At 32.1% G+C, this 18249-nt stretch overlaps 2 protein-coding genes across 2 annotated transcripts; one reads left to right on the plus strand and one right to left on the minus strand.

The window, feature by feature from the left end:
• The first annotated feature begins 13153 nt into the window (after positions 1–13153).
• Positions 13154–13687, plus strand: LOC125843957 (histone H4). The gene is made up of 2 exons (XM_049523162.1): positions 13154–13265; positions 13348–13687. Exon 2 carries the CDS (start codon positions 13358–13360, stop codon positions 13667–13669), a length of 312 nt encoding a protein of 103 aa, XP_049379119.1. The 5' UTR covers positions 13154–13265; positions 13348–13357; the 3' UTR covers positions 13670–13687.
• A 710-nt stretch (positions 13688–14397) lies between these two features.
• On the minus strand, positions 14398–15463 carry LOC125843733 (chitinase 2-like). Its single transcript, XM_049522919.1, has one exon. It carries the CDS (start codon positions 15408–15410, stop codon positions 14493–14495), a length of 918 nt encoding a protein of 305 aa, XP_049378876.1. The 5' UTR covers positions 15411–15463; the 3' UTR covers positions 14398–14492.
• Between the last annotated feature and the right edge of the window lie 2786 nt (positions 15464–18249).

Genomic DNA, 18249 nt, shown 5'->3' on the forward strand with positions numbered 1-18249 from the left:
ACTATACTCCTCATAAAAACAATGTGGGCACCAGCAGGCCCTCAAGCAAGTCAAATCTTTTTTGTGATTATTGTAAGAAGACTGGTCATATCAGAGAAAAGTGTTACAACTTCATGGTTTCCCTCCAAATTTTAAGTTCACCAAAGGTAGAAATGCAGGAACAGCAGCTAATGCAAATGGTTTTTCTGAGGATATGTTGGGAGATACTTTTGAGAAAGGTCATGATGTGGGAAAAGGCAAAGGAAAGTTGCATAAATAGTCAAGTTCAATGTTAACCAAGCAGCAGTTTAACCAACTTGTGAACTTATTGGATCACATTCAAGTTCAAGGAGGCACCAATACTAGCAGCACTGCACATGAGGATGCAAGTAACTTCAATGGTGGAGCTGTCAACTTTACAGGTATTTTGGCATGTTATTCTTCAATTTCTGATATTGGCAATCTATCTTGCAAATGCTTAAAACTTAATGTTGATTCCTGGATTATAGACTTAGGAGCCATACACCATATGACCTTTACAAAATCCCTACTTACAAACCTCAGACCTTTACCATATTCATTCTTAATTACACTTCCAAATGGCTACAAGGTAAAAGTGACAGAAATTGGTGATGCATGTTTAAATCCATCACTGACTTTGCATAAAGTGTTATTTGTTCCTAGTTTTAAGGTCAATCTAATTTCAGTCCATTGTTTGATTTCTCATGTTAAAGGACTGGTCAGTTTTACTAGTTCCTCTTGTTTGATGCAGGGCCTTTCACAAAAGAGCCCTCTGGAGATTGGTAGAGCACAAAATGGACTCTATTTTCTGTGCGCAAGATGTCACACTTCCTGTTCTACTTCTGTTTTCACTAGATCAACTTCTGTCATTGCATCTAGTTCACCTCGTTCTGTTAATTCACCCATTGCTACTACCTTTTGCAACAATAATTCTGGTAGTTTTTCTCATCACACTTCTGTAAACACTTGTAATGACACATGTTTGAGTAATGATAATGTACTTCAAAATTGTGCTTCAAATGTTACTGCTTCTACACTAAACAACTCTATCATGTCTTGCATGTCTCATGGAAACAATGTTGATTACTTGTGGCACAATAGGCTAGGACATATACCATTTGTGAAAATGAAGGGTATTTCTAACATTCCCATATAATTTTCACCCAAACAACCCTTCACCTGTATTGTCTGCCCCATGGCTAGACAAACTAGGCTCCCATTTCCTACTAAGCCCACTATCTCTAGTAACAACCTTTTTGACCTTCTTTATATAGATTTGTGGGGACCTTATCATGTTCCCACACACAACAATTACAAGTATTTTCTAACAATAGTTGATGACTACATTAGATCAACACGGACATACCTTTTGAGCTGCAAAAGCAACACTCTCCAAACCATGTAATCCTTCATATCTCTTGTTAAGAACCAGTTCAAAACCGCTGTCAAGTCAATAAGGACTGACAATGGTTCAGAATTCACTAACAATGAAACCAATGCTTACCTCACAGCCAAAGGCATCATACACCAAAGAACTTGTCCCTACACACCACAACAAAATGGTGTGGTGGAACGGAAACACAAACACCTTTTAGAAGTATCTAGATTACTACTTTATCAGTCCAAACTTCCAACCAAATACTGGGGGGAGTATGTATTGACAGCCACCTACTTAATAAATAGAATTCCCAATTCAGCATTAAATAACAAAACTCCTTTTGAAATGCTGCACCATCTTCTTCCCACTTATTCCTATCTTAGGTCTTTTGGATGTCTATGTTTTCCTACATTAAAGACATATAAAGACAAATTTGATCCTAGGTCCACACCTTACATTTTTGTTGGATACCCCTGTAACACAAAATGATATAAAGTTCTAGACCTTAGTACCACAAAAATACATGTTTCCAGGGATGTGAAATTCTATGAAAACATTTTTTCTTTTGCTTTACCTAAATCTGATTCTAGTTTTGATACTGTACTACAAACTTTACATACTGATTTGAATGTGTTCAATCCCACTAATTCCACTAATGACATTTTTAACAAAGTACATGTGATGGACAATGATGCCATTTTTGATGTCACTATAAGTGAATTGCCTGCACATGCACCTTTCAATGAACCTTCACCACCAGACACTAACCAAGACCTCCCATGTTGTTCAAATTCAAACACTACCACTACTCAACAGCCAGGCCAGCCTTTTAACCCTAGAAGATCCAGTAGACCACACCTCATTCCTGCCTACCTTAAAGAATATGACTGTACCTTACCTTCTTTCCAACATAAATCCTCAACCTCATCCTCTAACCTTGCATTCCCTGCATCCAATCTGTCCCTCACCAGTTCCAACTAAGGAAATCAACAAATGTTAATAGTTTTTGTCATGACATTGAGCCATGTTCATATGAAGATGCATCAATTGACCCTGCCTGGTAGGCAGCAATGACATCAGAGTTTGAAGCCTTATATGCTAATAACACATGGGATCTTGTCAACTGCCCATAGGGAAGAAAGCAATTGGGTGCAAGTGGGTATACAAGATCAAACATAAGGCTGATGGCACAGTAGAAAGGTTGAAGGCAAGGCTTGTTGTGAAAGGTTACACTCAACAGGCTGGGATTGATTATAATGAGACATTTTCTCCAGTAGTTAAAATGACTACAGTCCGGATTTTGATGTGTATGGCTGTCAAGAAATGATGAAATTTGTATCAGCTGGATGTCAATAATGCATTTCTTCATGGAGACTTACATGAAGAGGTGTATATGGACACACCCCCAGGCCTCTTGACAGAAAACACGGGTTTGGTTTGTAAGCTCAAGAAATCTTTGTATGGGCTGAAACAAGCAAGTAGACAGTGGTATGATAAACTTGCACAAGTTCTGTGTTCAAGAGGTTATTCTCATTCAGAGAGTGACTACTCTCTATTTTTCAGGAAAACTGGAGTTTCTTTGGTGTTTGTTGCTATTTATGTTGATGGTATCATCTTGACAGGTACTGATGTTGAAGAGATTACTTCCTTAAAGAGTTACCTTCACAATGAGTTTAAGATCAAGGACTTAGGCAGACTTCAATATTTTCTTGGTTTGGAAATTTTATACCAGGATTCTGAAGTGTTGATCTCTCAAAGAAAATTCACTATGGACATATTGAAAGAATTTGACTGTTCACATTATACACATGTCCTGTCACCCCTTGAGTCCACAGTAAAGCTTAAAGCCGGTGAGGGTATATTGCTGAAAGATCCCACACACTACAGAAAGTTGGTTGAGAAGTTCAATTTTTTGACTCATACCAGAATGGACATAGCTTTTAGTGTTCAGCACCTTAGTCAATTTCTTCAACATCCTAGAGAACCACATCTCCAGGCTGCATATCATGTTTTAAGATACTTAAAAGGTGATCCATGTTTGGGCATACACTTGTCTAATAATACAGACTGTTCACTCACAGCTTATTGTGACTCAGATTGGGTTGCATGCCCTGATATAAGGAAATCAGTAAGTGGTTATGTAATACTGATGGGAGACGGTCCCATTAGCTGGAAATCTAAGAAGCAAACAACCATATCCTTGTCCTCAGCAGAGGCAGAATACAGAGCCATCAGAAAGGTGGTAGGAGAGATAGTATGGCTGGAAAGATTATTGACAGAGCTGGATATGACATGCACCTTGCCTATAACTGTTTTTTGTGATAGCCAGGCAGCTGTTCACATAGCCAAGAATCATGTTTTCCATGAGAGGACAAAGCATTTGAGGTGGACTGCCATTTTGTTAGAGAGAAATTTCAAGCAGGGTTCATTACACTCCATTACATTCCAACTGAGAGTCAGCTTGCTGATGTTTTGACCAAGGCCCTGCCCAGTACCAAACATTCCAGCATATTGCGCAAGTTGGTTGTGAGTTCCTCACCTCCAACTTGAGGGGGGGTGTTGAGATAAATTGTGATTATACAAATGTAAGTTAGATTAGTCCTCAGTTAGTTAGTTTTCCGTTTACTAGTTAGCTTAGCTTTCCGTTAAAGTTAGTTAGTCAAGTTTTCTAGAAGATTCCCAGTTCCTATTGTATATATATACAATGTAATCATCTAAAGCAATACAATTTTGATTTCCAAGTTTCACAAACTCCTTTCTCTGTTTTTGCTTCGAAGCTCAACTTCATGTTCATCAATGGAGAAATGTTCTTCATGATTTCTACTTGATTTCGACAGGTAAAAATTTACAAGAATTCAAACTAAGACAAGTATCGTAAAATACGAAGCCTGCGATAGAGTGAAATGATGTCTTTAAAATTATTCTTTATATTTAGTGTTTGTGTAGTTAAACTTTTCAATTTGGGGGGGGGGGGGGGGTGTAGGGTCATTTCAAGGCATATAAATGAATTTATGCAACCATACAAGGGAATCTATCATTGACTCAAATTAAATCATGGATATGATGATGCCCCCATTGACATTTCTTGAATTCTTGTAAGGCTAATTGTATAATATTCTTATAGGCAATATCACCATGAGAATGAGACCGGGGACCTCTAAAGCATCTTCTATTTGTTGTGCGCTCCGTGCACCAAAGCAGAGATAGAGTCAGAATTTAAAGTTTATTCGTTCTAAATTATAGTTTTTCTTAATAATTATACATGCTAGATAATTTTTTATGTCAAATACAAAGTTTAAACTAAAGTTATTAAAGTCCGATCGAATTCAGTGCGCTAACACACTAGCTTCGTCCTTGACCGGGGAAGGGGTATATAAACATACATATATTTCTATGTGGATCATCACTTGTCATGAATTGTATCTTTCTGTCTGCAAAATACATGATGATTTTCTAGACTTTTAATTTATTTTTTCTGCATGTTGAAATGTACAAAAAGTAAATAAAATAGTTCGACTTTTTGACGTTTCGTTGGTTGGTTGGTCAATAACCAAGTGTATAAGTTTCAATTCCAATCAGAAACTTGAACAATTTAGTATGATCAACTCTGTTACAATTGGAACTTCCATTCCCTAAATTTATTATTGCGTACCCGTATCAAACGCATTATATGTGTTGTCCACGATTCAAAATAATCGAGACTCGAAAATATTATAATAAGTATGGTATATGTGTTTTATTTCAGAGTTGAATGAGTATACTACGATCTTTAGAAATTTCATTGAGTCTTGAAAAAATATTCTCTAAATTTTCTTTTCAATAGTTGGTTGGTTGGTTCAACTGTTCAGGGCCTTGATGTTTGTTCTTGAATTTGTTTGACTTGTACACTTGGATTGAACGACCTATAGCGTGATATTGAATATGGATTTTATCCTAGATATGATTAATTGTGTTGGTAAGTTATTATCTCACCAACTAGTTAATCTGACACGAGCCACCCCTCCTTAATTATATTAGGTGCATTCCTCCTTTTTCTCCTCAACCTACGGAGTATATTAGCAATCATTTTCGGTTGTTGTTCTGTCACGAACATTTACAAACAATAATTATGCCACAAATTAGTAACATTGATCTTGAACATCTTAAGATTAATTGATTAATAATCCTTCTTGATCTTTATTGGTTGAAGTTTATGTAAAAGTACTTTAGTGCTTGGATCGATATAACTTTGACAATAGTCATTAAGCTATATGTGTAAAGCACGTACACTAAACTAGTTTATAGAAAAATATAACCTTTGATTCATCAAGATTAACCTTGTGGGATGAAGTAAACTCCAAAAAACACTATTGGGCCATTGAGCTTGCTCTATATGGGTGGATCATCTAGTAACCAATTAAATGGATTAGCGTAATAGCAATTGGACTCTTAATTAAATTTAATTAATTAGACTTTAATAAATAATTTGATTGTATCAACCATGTGGACATTAGTTTCTATCTTTCTTTTTTCGATGCCTTGGCCTTTTTTGTTTGAGATTTTTTCATTTCTATTTGCAATGAAATAACACATACGATTTTATTAAATATCTCATATATATATATATATATATATATATATATATTGACTTTCAATTTGTCAATAAAAGCCATCATTTTCAAAATCCTTTCTCCATCCCAATATACTATAAGATGTGTTATAATTAAAAGTCAACCATAGAAAGAAAAGTCGAAAGTTAACTATAGAAAAGAAAAACCTACACCCCAAAAATTATCTAAACCTTTTTCTTACAATTTAATTTTCCATATCCAACATGACAGCTTTTTGGAGATTATATATATTTTTCATTCGATATCTATATAATAATATAATTAAATTTGAATTCACACATTACATGACTCATTTTTGAGTTCACCGTTCTCAACAACTTTCGGAGATTCTATTCTTTTGTGAACATACATATATGTGGCTAGACAATTAATAGGATGGAAGAAAGCTAGATAGGCCAAAAAGAGAAAAGAAAACTTGGAAACGAACAATACATTCTTTCTTCCTAAAGATAGGACACTTCAAAAAAAAATTCTTCATTTTGAAATGAAGAACTCCGACTATTTTTTAATTAGTGCGTGTTATTCTTGTGTAGGGGTCATGACATGTTGTGTAATATATTTATATCGTTTTCCTTATTATAAGTACATATGAGTATAATTAATTATAAACACTCATTTTGAATTCAAACACTAGCTTTAGTCTCAATTAGCGATAAAAACTATTATAGTCCCTCCCTATAACTTGTGAATTAAGATATACTATATTTCACAACTACAATGTATATGTTTGTCATTCATTTCTTCGTGAATATATTCATAGTCAATCAAGGCAGCTAAAAGATGGACTATTGGACTTGCCTCGCCATTGATGATATATGGGATACCTTTAATTGTCCACCCTCTAATGATCAATATGACACACCTATCCTCCCAATTATATGATCAATATGATCAGTCGGCTATCACAGTTGTATTTACACTTTTATAATAAGGAGGACGTGATAGAGGTGATAATCGTCACGTGTGCCAAGGAGATGGCGATTGATATTGAATTTCCTCTTCTGGTTTTAATATGAATTGACTCCGCTTTGGTCACTAGCTCCGTAGGTCTCTAAGCAATTTCTCTCGTCACTAGTCACTATGGCCGAAGGTTAGCAAGCCCCCGCTTGCTAACATAGAAAGAGATTTCCAGATAGCAGTAGTCTCTATGTGAATCTCTTCCCCACCTGCCAGGCCAGGCCGAATCGGTGCACCACTTGGGATGGAAATGACTCAGTTCACATGCATCATTTGATGAAAGCACTTCAGTTGGCTCCGATGATTGGTATGTCAAATAAGTAATTGAAGTGAAAAAAAAAGTACTAAGTAAATTAAGATGAATAGAAATTGAGTAGAAGAGCATCCTATGTAGTCCTATAGGGCCATAGCACCAACAAATAATGCATATACCTATAAAAAAAACATTAATCATAAATCCTACAATGTGAAAGCCACTCATGTCTTTTTCTCGTATGTAAAAAAGAATAGACAAATTTAAAGGTCCCATTTTTTAGTTTCTTCTAGATGAAAAAGGCAACCTAATTGCAATACAACGATTCTTTTACTGTTGGTTACTGATTTTGTCAACAATAAAAACAGTTTACTCCACTTAGAATCATTGCTTTTGGCATTTCAATTTCTGATAATATATAAATGATAGAGAAATGACAAGAGATAAGTCTTTTAAAAGATTATGGTCATTATTAGAAGAATGTACATAAAAAAGTTGAAAATACTCAAAATCATGATGGTATATATTGCCATGATTTGCAAGCTAAAAATCATAGCAATTTATTAGGGGAAGTTACACATTTGCCATCTTATAGTACATTAATAATTATACATATCTTATATATTATTAGGTGGGCAACTATTTAAGTTTATTTCCCTTCTGTTATAAGTATAATAGTTACTAGGGTGGAAGGTACAAAATATCGTTACGAGTGAATCTATGTATTATTTTATGCAGATATTTGTTATGCAAGAATTAGTTATATATTCATGTATTAATTATATATGTATTAGTTAATTTACCTTCTATCTTATATAAAATAATACATAGATTTCTTCATAACTTATACATGTATTTGCGGGTTTCTAAATTAGCAACCAAACACCGTATTAATTTTACACGTGATTAACTTATTTTGTATCTACCTATCAAACATCGTATATGTTATACGAAAATGAATACATTATAACTTATTTCATATCCAGCTACCAAATATTTTTTTATTTTTTTGTTGTGACTTCTTAACTCAATTACACTTTCTAGCACATGCAGGCAGACATTTGCATGGAAAACACTTTTCGACAATAAAGATGTATTAATTAAGGCACTCTTTGTATTGTTTTTATAATTATTTTTTCTACTAATAAGTGACAACTTTTCTTTTTCTTGATCACTTACACTATACCTAGATATATGACATAAAAGTTTAAATATTCTTTAAAAATTAATCAAACTTTTCATTTTTCTTTAATGACATGCTTTTGTACCTGCAAAAAAGACATGATATATCTAATATCACGATTTCTAAGATTAATCTTCTTAATATACATACTAAGTCTTTTGGCGAAGAGCGGCACTTCGCTATTATGAGATGGATGATCTCTTTATATGATTTGGACAATCTTTAGCTCTTAAGTTAGTTTTTAAGATTTACAAGTTAGGCCCAATATGTAAGAAGTTGGCTATAAGATGGTTTTAATTAGAAGAGGTAGACATGCCAAAGAGAGTTGATTAGACATGATATATATGACACAACTTTAGCTTACCGAGGATATGACCCTAGATAGGAGATTGAAGAACGTGAATTAGAGTAGAATGTTAGTAGATAGTTGAGTATAGTCTCGCTTTATCCTTCAATAGTAGTAGTCGTAGTATTAATGAGTGTTATATGTTCTTGTTCCTTATTCAATTTCTATTACATCTTTATTGTTTCTTGTAATTCGATTATCGTATTATTTTGTTATTACTGTTCTTTTTTCAGTATGCTTTGTCAAGCCTTGTTTAGTATTTTGTCTTTGATTTTTTCACTGTTGTTTTTGTTTTTGAGCAGAAGGGTCCATCATATACGACCTCTCTATCTCCCAATTAGGTAAAGATAAAATATACACACATATCCTCTTTAAATCCGACCACTTATGAATATTATACTAAGTATGTTATTGTTGTATGTCAAATTAGAAAAAGATTGATCCAAGATATATCAGTTTTATTTTATCCTTTCGGCTTAAAGAACCTATACAACAAGTAGTTCGATATACTTTAATATATAATGGGGTCATTAATCAAGAACTCAAACTTTCCCACAATTTGTCTTTTTCTACAAAAGAAGAAAGGGCAAAGAAAAAAGAGGATATTATGGGATGATCTAAAAGATAATCTAACTAGTAGTTCTGATATTATAAGGGAAAATTAGCAAACTAGTTAAAATTCATAACATAATTATTAAAAATATCTACACTTTAAAATAATTATTGAAAATGTCAATATATCAATATTTTAGCAAATATAATGTATCCTAATATAATTAATTTCTTTTCCTTTTATTTCTCAAATCAATGCCACATTGGACTCATTTTTACCACTACCTAGTAAAAAAGTAAAATAATAAAAAAACCTTATTACCCACTTTCACCTCTTTCTAGATTTTTACTCCAAATTTCTCTAATCTTTCTCTCTCTCTTTGATAGGTAACGTTTTTTTTTTCAATTATTTTCAAAAATCTGTAAAAATCTCCCAAAAGATATGCACAACAATCCATTGATTTTGCCACAACTGAAATGTTCATCATTTTTTTAAAGTAAAAAATGAGCATTTTCTATTCTGATTTAGCACCACGTAATCCCATCAAGTTTTCCTAATTATTGTGCTATAGACTAAAGCAAAATTCATTTTGGAATATATGCCAAATCCTTGAAAACTTAATTGATAGTACTATTTTTTTCATTTTTTTTAAATCTTGAACAAATCGTGGCTTAATGAACAACTTCATAAAGTTTTGTAATCTTATTTTTATTTTGTTTTCATACTATGAATTGGATATAACTTTTGTAGTTCATAATCTCATATTTTTGGAATTCTGTGGAATACAACATATTTTTGTTTTTTTTGTATTTATATGTCTGTTAGTTTTGTATTTATGTCATCAAATTGTATTCATCCTCAGAAGTGGATACAAAGTTAGTAGTTCATAATAGTATCTTTGCAGCAGATTCTGTGGAATACAACATAATTTTTGTTTAGATACAACTTTTTTATAGTGCATAATATTATTTTGTGGGGATTATGTGGAATACAACATATTTTTTGTTATATTGCTTCTTATTTTGCATTTATACTAATTGTATGCCTACTAATTTTGTATTTTTATCATCAAATTGTATTCAACCTCGACAGCGGATACACAATTAGTAGTTCATAATAGTATCTTTCTAGCTGATTATCTGAAATACAACATAATTTTTGTTTGTATTTATTTTTTATTTGCTTTCATCCTAATTGTATATCATCAAAAGTTTTGTATTTCTGTCCTCACAATGTATCTCAATATNCCCTGCTGTTATCCTAAGAGACCACAAATACCCTCAAGAGCTAACACCCCAAATTTTTGTTGACGTGACAAGCCATGTGGGACTAATCCTTCCACCTAAGCGTTGCCAACTAGGATTCACTACAAAAGAACTAGACCTTTAGCGGCAACAACAGTCGCCACAAAAGCCCAGAAAATCGTCACTAAAAGTTTTTAACATTAAATTCTAATTTTGTGTTTTTTTCTTCATTGTTTTAAAAAACCAAATATGATATCGATTAAGTAGGAGTTTGAAGACACTATATGTTTTATTTTTATGTCATATGTAAATGTATAAAATGTACAATGATGCATTATATATATATAGTAGGAGATTTGAATCGAGAAGTAATTTTGATTATTTTTCGTAATAATATTGGATGTTTTTACTATGGAAATTGCAAGTTATTTATTTTAGAAAATTAGGTTGCAATCGAAAATTAATTATCATATTTTTTTGTTGAAAAAATAAGGTTTACTAGCGAATGGTTGTTGGAGCCTTAGTCGCCACTAAAAATCACTCATAACCTTTAGTGGCAATATTTTGGGATTTTGTGGCAAATTTGTCGCCACTAAAAGTCAAGTTCTTTTGTAGTGAATCTTAGTTGGCAATGCTTAGGTGGGGGGATTAGTCCCATGTGGCTTGCCACGTCACTAAAAAATTGGGGTGTTAACTCTTGAGGGTATTTGTGGTCTCCTGGGATAACTGCGGGGGTATTTTTGATTCAAAATGTAATGGAGGGTATAAGTGGTCAATTTCACATAGTTCAGGGGCAATTTTGACCCTTTTCCGTTATAACAAATATAATCAAGTATATACTTTATAGAGTAAAATCTTTTTGGGGAGTTTAGAACTTTAATTTTTTTATTGTTGTAGTTTGTTAGGCATCCAATTATGAAAAAACACCTTCAATCAATAGGGTCAAGAGTTTGATCATCATAAGCACAATAAATCACACTGATTAATGCTTTCCCATAGAAACTAAAGGAGATTGGGTTATAAATTAACCAAAAGGAAAATAGAGCCACTTGATGAATGATGATCATTCTTCCACAGACTAATGCATTTTCACACTTTAATTATTGTGGTTATGTTTTTCGTCCATATAAAACTCTCATCGAAATACCTAAATATTTTTATATATATATATTATCATACTATATAAGTTTAAGTTTGGTGCACTGTTAGTGTATTGTATTTTTACACCATCATATAACATTAACTTGACGGAGTAAAAATGTTATACATTGACAATTTACAAAATTTAAATTCATTATATATAGGTACGACTTACGAGCTTGTAGAGAGTTGGCAAAATAGTTTTTTTATTCTTTTAAGAAAGGTAACAATCCAATTCGACCCGTACTCCAAAGTTTCAAAATTAGTCTAATTTTAAGGAAACCTTTAGACTTCGAATATATCATTGCGTAATTTCAAATACAATCCATACTCCAAGAATTATATAGAGTTTGAATTCACATCTATAAGTTCAAATTCTAGGATTTTACCTATCATGGAGTTTCAAGAAATGTTTAAATAATGACAGAATCATGAATTTAGCTAAGCGTGTAAAATTTAAAATGCACTCATTATAACTAATTTTTAACTTCTATATACTTCACATAATTTTTCAACGAAAGATATACTTTAAGATGACTCAGATCATGTATTTGAACTCCCTAATAGAGTAAAGGACAAATTACTTAACTACTCCTTTACTTACCTTACTATCCATTTATTCCTACTTATTTCAAAATTTTCAAAAATCCCTTATTTACCTATGTATCCCGCATGTATCCCGTGCACAACGCTATGTATCCCGCTATGTGGAATGTATCAAACCTAATGTATCCCGTACACAACGGTATGTATCCCGCTATGTGGAATGTATCAAACTTAATGTATCCCGTGCACAACGCTATGTATCCCGCAAACATCATTTTTAAGGGATTTTTGGTAAATAGAAAACTAGAAGGGATAAAATGTTATTTAGTACTTATAGTTTGTGGTTCCTATAATTTATACCAGAGTAAAAGGTTCACTTGGGAAGATTGATCCAATATTATGAGCCCAAAACTCTTAACCTCAATTGCTTCTAGCCCATATCTTGCTTTTTTGCTTTTTTAATTTTTTATTATACACATTTTTCCCAAGTATAGAATACTTTGTGAATTTTTTAAATTATGGTCTAAAAATCATTATTGATTAAACTGAAAAGCTCTAAGAAAATATTTATATCACAATTCATAGACCAAAAATTTATAAACGATAGACAACACTTGACAATATAATATTTATAAGAGAAATTGAAGAAATAAATAAGAAAATATATTAAACCAATTTTTATTTTTTTTAAAGAATTACATGTTACATAATTTTAAAAATAAAACATAATTAAATGATAGCCTCAAATGAAAAAGAAATATTTACGATACTTGTCCCGCCCATAATTTCTATTTCCCTTCAATATGAGAAAAAAACATTCAAATATTGGAAATTCAATTAAAATAGAAATACAAAATGCCAAGTCATCGATCTTCGTCACTTTAATCATATCTCATCTCAGCCGTTGAATATATATATCGACGGTCAATATTATTCATCAAATATAGTTCGAAGCTCTCAATAGTAGCTATAATAATCCCTTAAATAGACCAAGAGTTCATTTCAAATCTCCATCTTCATCTAACTCTAGTTATTCAGCTTCCGATTACATTCAGGTTAAGATGGATTTACTCTGAATCTTCTGATTATGTAATGATTTTAGCTATTGTTTGTTGATTTTTTTTTTTGTTTTAGCAGTGAATTGAAGATGTCAGGGCGTGGAAAGGGAGGAAAAGGATTGGGGAAGGGAGGAGCGAAACGACATCGTAAGGTTCTTCGTGATAACATTCAAGGTATCACTAAGCCTGCTATTAGGCGTTTGGCTCGTAGAGGAGGAGTGAAGCGTATCAGTGGACTAATCTATGAGGAGACTCGTGGAGTTTTGAAGATCTTTTTGGAGAATGTGATTCGTGATTCTGTTACTTACACTGAGCATGCTAGGAGGAAGACGGTCACTGCTATGGATGTTGTTTATGCACTCAAGAGGCAAGGAAGGACTCTATACGGATTTGGTGGTTAAAAGAATGTGTGTTGCTTTTAACTGATTTAGTGTTGTTTTTGAAGTAATAGAGTTGCTTAATCAATGAAATTGCACAATCTTCTTAAAATTGATTTCTCAAATTCTGTGTTTGAATCCTTATTTTTTTTTTGTTGAAGTAATCACTGAGATTGTGTATATAGTAACACCAAGATGCAATAGTATTAGTCCAATTAGATATATATTGATTTATGTTCATTGGATATACAAATGTAGGTGTATTTCTTTTGTTTTGATTAGTCATTGTTGAATCCCATTCTAGAAGATGACTGCAAGGGGCGGAGGTGCAGAGCTAGATAAGGCTCAATGGGTTCATCAGAACCACATTTGGTGGGTTCGTTATGATTTTTTTTATGTTTATATAGTAGATGTTGAATATCTTTCGACTTCTTTGTGTGTTTAGTTATTGATATTTTGAAACCCCTTAGTGAAAGTTTTGGCTTTGTTGTTGTTGTAGGAGTTGTAAGAAATGATAGTGTTGGTACCACTCTTGTTTCCTGTCAATGCACCTAGTTTGGTCACAGGAAGGTGTTGAGAGCTTAATAGTCGCAATTTGGAGAGAGTGATTGTTGAGAAATTTGGTGTTAATGGGGTGCTTGTTGCTGGAAAGTCTGAAATGCAGTGAGACCAAAGATGAACGAAAGAATAGTTTCCTTAACCGAAAAATGCACAATATATTCATAAACCAAATAGTAGTATATATATATATATTGATTCAAATCCTCAGAAATTTATTCAAACAAAGAGGTGTGACATAGTTTTGGGTTTAAATGACTATTACAGTATTGTGCATGATATGAAAGCACTAGTGGGATATGGCTAATAATGCTTGTGATTGCTTCTCATATTTGAAACCATTTGATTTAGAATCATCAGCACTCCACACAAATATTCCAACCAACTCTCCTTTACTTTTAAGATCACTACACGCTGTGAAAAATCCGTTTTCTGGTGATAATCCACCGCTCCCATCAGTGCCGAAGCTAGCCAAGATCCTTCCCCCTTCATAATTTGATCTTTGAGTAGAGAAATAGTCCATGAATTGAGACACAGTGGTTCCCTTATCATACGCGTAAAATTGAAAGTTAACATAGTCTATAACTTGACTATAGCTTTTCCATAGTGCCTTGTAATGACTCTGAACTTCATCATCATCATACGGAGCTATGGAAGCAAATGAAATAACTCCATTGTTTTTCAGAGTTGTAATTAGTTTGCCTATGCACTCTGCAAAAGTGTTAGGATCAGCTTGGAAATGTTCATAATCGATATCAATTCCATCCAAATTGTATTGCTTAATGATATCTGTAAGAGAAGAAACAGCATTTGAAACCCAAGAATCAACTGAAGAAGGATTGAAATACGCGCTGCTTCCACCAACACTGTCCCCTCCTAAGCTCAATGCTACTTTAACATTAGAATGTTGGTTTTTAATCGCGGAAACAGCAGAAGGGGTGAGGTTATCTGTGTCCCAAAAGACGTTGAATTGACCGTTGGTGGGAGATGGAGAAGAAGAAGACATTGTATAGTCAATAGCAAAGGAAAGAATGAAGTGAAATTCGACGCCAGAGTGAATAGGGACATCACTAAATTTGACATTATTGAACTCTGCTCCAATGTATTCCCTGAAAATATTGGAATTTCCAGGTGCAGCATAGATTGGTGATTGAAAAAGTAAGAAATGAAGAACAAAAAATGAAACTATAATCTTGGAGAGCTCCATGAAGTTTAGAAATGTTTAAATTTGCTTTGTAATATGCTAGAATGGATTGAAGATATGGAGTTTAAATAAAGGGTCCTCTAGTAGATTTTTTGAATGTATGGTTAGTGTATTAGTCAAAAGAGAAATTTAAAAGTGTTGGCTTTAGCGTAACGTTTAAGTTGGTTGATGAGTCATGAATGTGACAAACAAGAAGTAGTACTACAACGACCATTTTTACTTGTTCAGTAATGAATTGACACGTATTGCAGAAATCCTATCTATTCCATTCAATTTGAGATTATTTTATCCATTTTCCTGGTGAGATAAATTAGCCAAGGGATTATGATCCAAGGACTATAGTTTAGTCGGCATATCAAATAACAATGATAATTTTACTACATATCATTCTTTGAATATTTATTGTATTAGAAAATGACTATAATTAATAATAAGGATAAATTAAGAATTAAGTAATAAATTATTTTCAAAATTGTTAAACTGAACACTAGTTTTAGTACCGTGGACAAATAAGAAATAGTAATATATTTTAATTTTAATTAGCAGAAGATGCACGCCGATGACTCTTAAAATGTTTGTATTCTTAATAATGCCTACCTATCAATAGGTAATTGCCTGTGCCTCTATGGGTTTAGACGTTTAGTCAAGAAGTCTACTTAAATTATGCGATTGTAAAATTTATTATTAGAAATAAATGAAAATTTCAAATTATTTTTTCTCAGGCCATTCATATCGCGAACCTTTAGGGAACAAACCCGATCCAGCACAATCGTTACCAATACATTTACAAATCATACAAGGAGGGTAACTGCTACGACTCTCAATTGACGAATAAATTGCACATAGAATACCTATAACTAGTGAAATTTTTTTGAACATTTTTTCTAATTTTTTATTTGCATATATGTTGTTATTGACATTTTATAGTGAAGTTCATATAATGAAATTGTAAAGAGAAGTTGACTACTCTAGTGTTGGTACCAAATAGTAATTAATGTACCTTGAATTTTTGACTAATTTGAAGATTTGAAGTGATGGGATATTTCATTTAAAGAATTAAGCAATTTTTTTTTATAGCAATTGTCTTTAATGAGAGTAATAATTTCAAATTTTATCTTTGACTGATATAAAATAAAAATAGTATATTGTATTAAATAAATTTCATAATTACCGAATATAAAGTTGTTCTATCCTCAAGATTTGAAGACGAATACTTCAAATTTATAAAAGTTAGATATTAGTTTTCTCTCCTCTCTAATTTTGAAAAAAAAATAATCGAACCAACATGGGTTGTGGTGCATTGGTAGGAGTGCTTCATCCTTAACCAAATATTTCGAGTTCGAGCCCTGGGTATGGAGAAAATTCTGCTGGGAGCGCCACCCCCGAATAAGCCCTGTAGTGCACGATCCGAATTTAATCCTGACTCTAATGTGAGTTCCGAACACCAGAAAAAAACCACAAAGTGAAAATCTCATTATGGTGAAGTAGATTCCTTATATCTTTAATCAAAATTTCGTGTTCAAGCTCTTAAAATGAAACATAATTAAAAATAAACCCTAAATGTACGAATATATATTTAATCAAACTCTATATTGAATGAATTATTTTTTTTGTCAAAATTCCATCATCAAATAATTTACAATCCCTTATCCTACTGCAGGAATATTTGTAACAAATCCATTACCACCTGGTCTATCTACAAGAATCCAAACTCTATTACAACAATTATCTGTAATAGGGACTTGTTTGTAAATAACCACAGGAGTAACAAAAGGGTTATCCTTTTTCACTTGTTCCACAGCATATTTCTCATGTGTAACTATTCAAAATTCAAAAAATAAAATTATTAGAAAAACGTTTAAATCGCGAAAATTAAAATTATACGACAAAATTAGGTATCGATACGTACATGTTAATTCGGAAAATTCCAGTTTTGCCCATAGAGGAAACATCCCAGTACCAGCACATTGATTGCCAACACAATTACAAGTATAACATGGAGGATAAGCAGGGAGACTTTGCACAACATAAATTGCACAAAGAAATGTTATAACATATGATATTTTTTTGAACATTTTTTTTCTAATTTGATGGATTTTTGTGGTGAGTTTTTACATCTTTTTTTTATAGTGTAGAAATGAACAACTCAGCATTTATTATATTGATTTGATTTCTATTTATAAAAGCTAAAGTCTAATATTTTTCTGTCCATTTTTGTTTGTATTCTCATCAAATCGGATAAGGAAAAACTATTAATTAAACTTTAAAATTGGTATATTGATCTCATGCACAATCAAGTTTATTTTTTAAGATCTTATCTTTTATTGTTAAATCAATTTTTTTTGAGTAATCATTATTCATACTTTATAATTTTATGGATCATACCATCCTGAAACTTTTTTAATTCACGAAATATTGAATAAACTTCATATTAATTAGTATTTGTATGTATATGTATTTTTTTATTATATAAGAGGGAGTTTATGATGGGACATTGTGATGTCCAATCATAAACTCCCTATATAATATATAATATATAATATAATAAATCATTTTTTCTACTATATAATATATATATATTTTTCTGCTATAAGGGAGTTTATATAATATATAATAATATAATATAATAAATCATTTACAAATGACTTAAAATATTTCATATTTAAAGGATATATAATAAAATAGGTTCACTCTCAAAATTCTATCCGGGTCACATATATTGGGACAGAAAAAATAACATATATCATTTTAAAATTACCAAAAAAGTATTATAAATAATAATAATTAACAACTTAAAATATCTTAAAGACATTTTAAAAGGGTTAATTTTGTAATTGTAATT

This window comes from Solanum stenotomum, chromosome 11 (assembly GCF_019186545.1).
Source record: "Solanum stenotomum isolate F172 chromosome 11, ASM1918654v1, whole genome shotgun sequence".
In the NCBI taxonomy this organism is placed as follows: domain Eukaryota; kingdom Viridiplantae; phylum Streptophyta; class Magnoliopsida; order Solanales; family Solanaceae; genus Solanum; species Solanum stenotomum.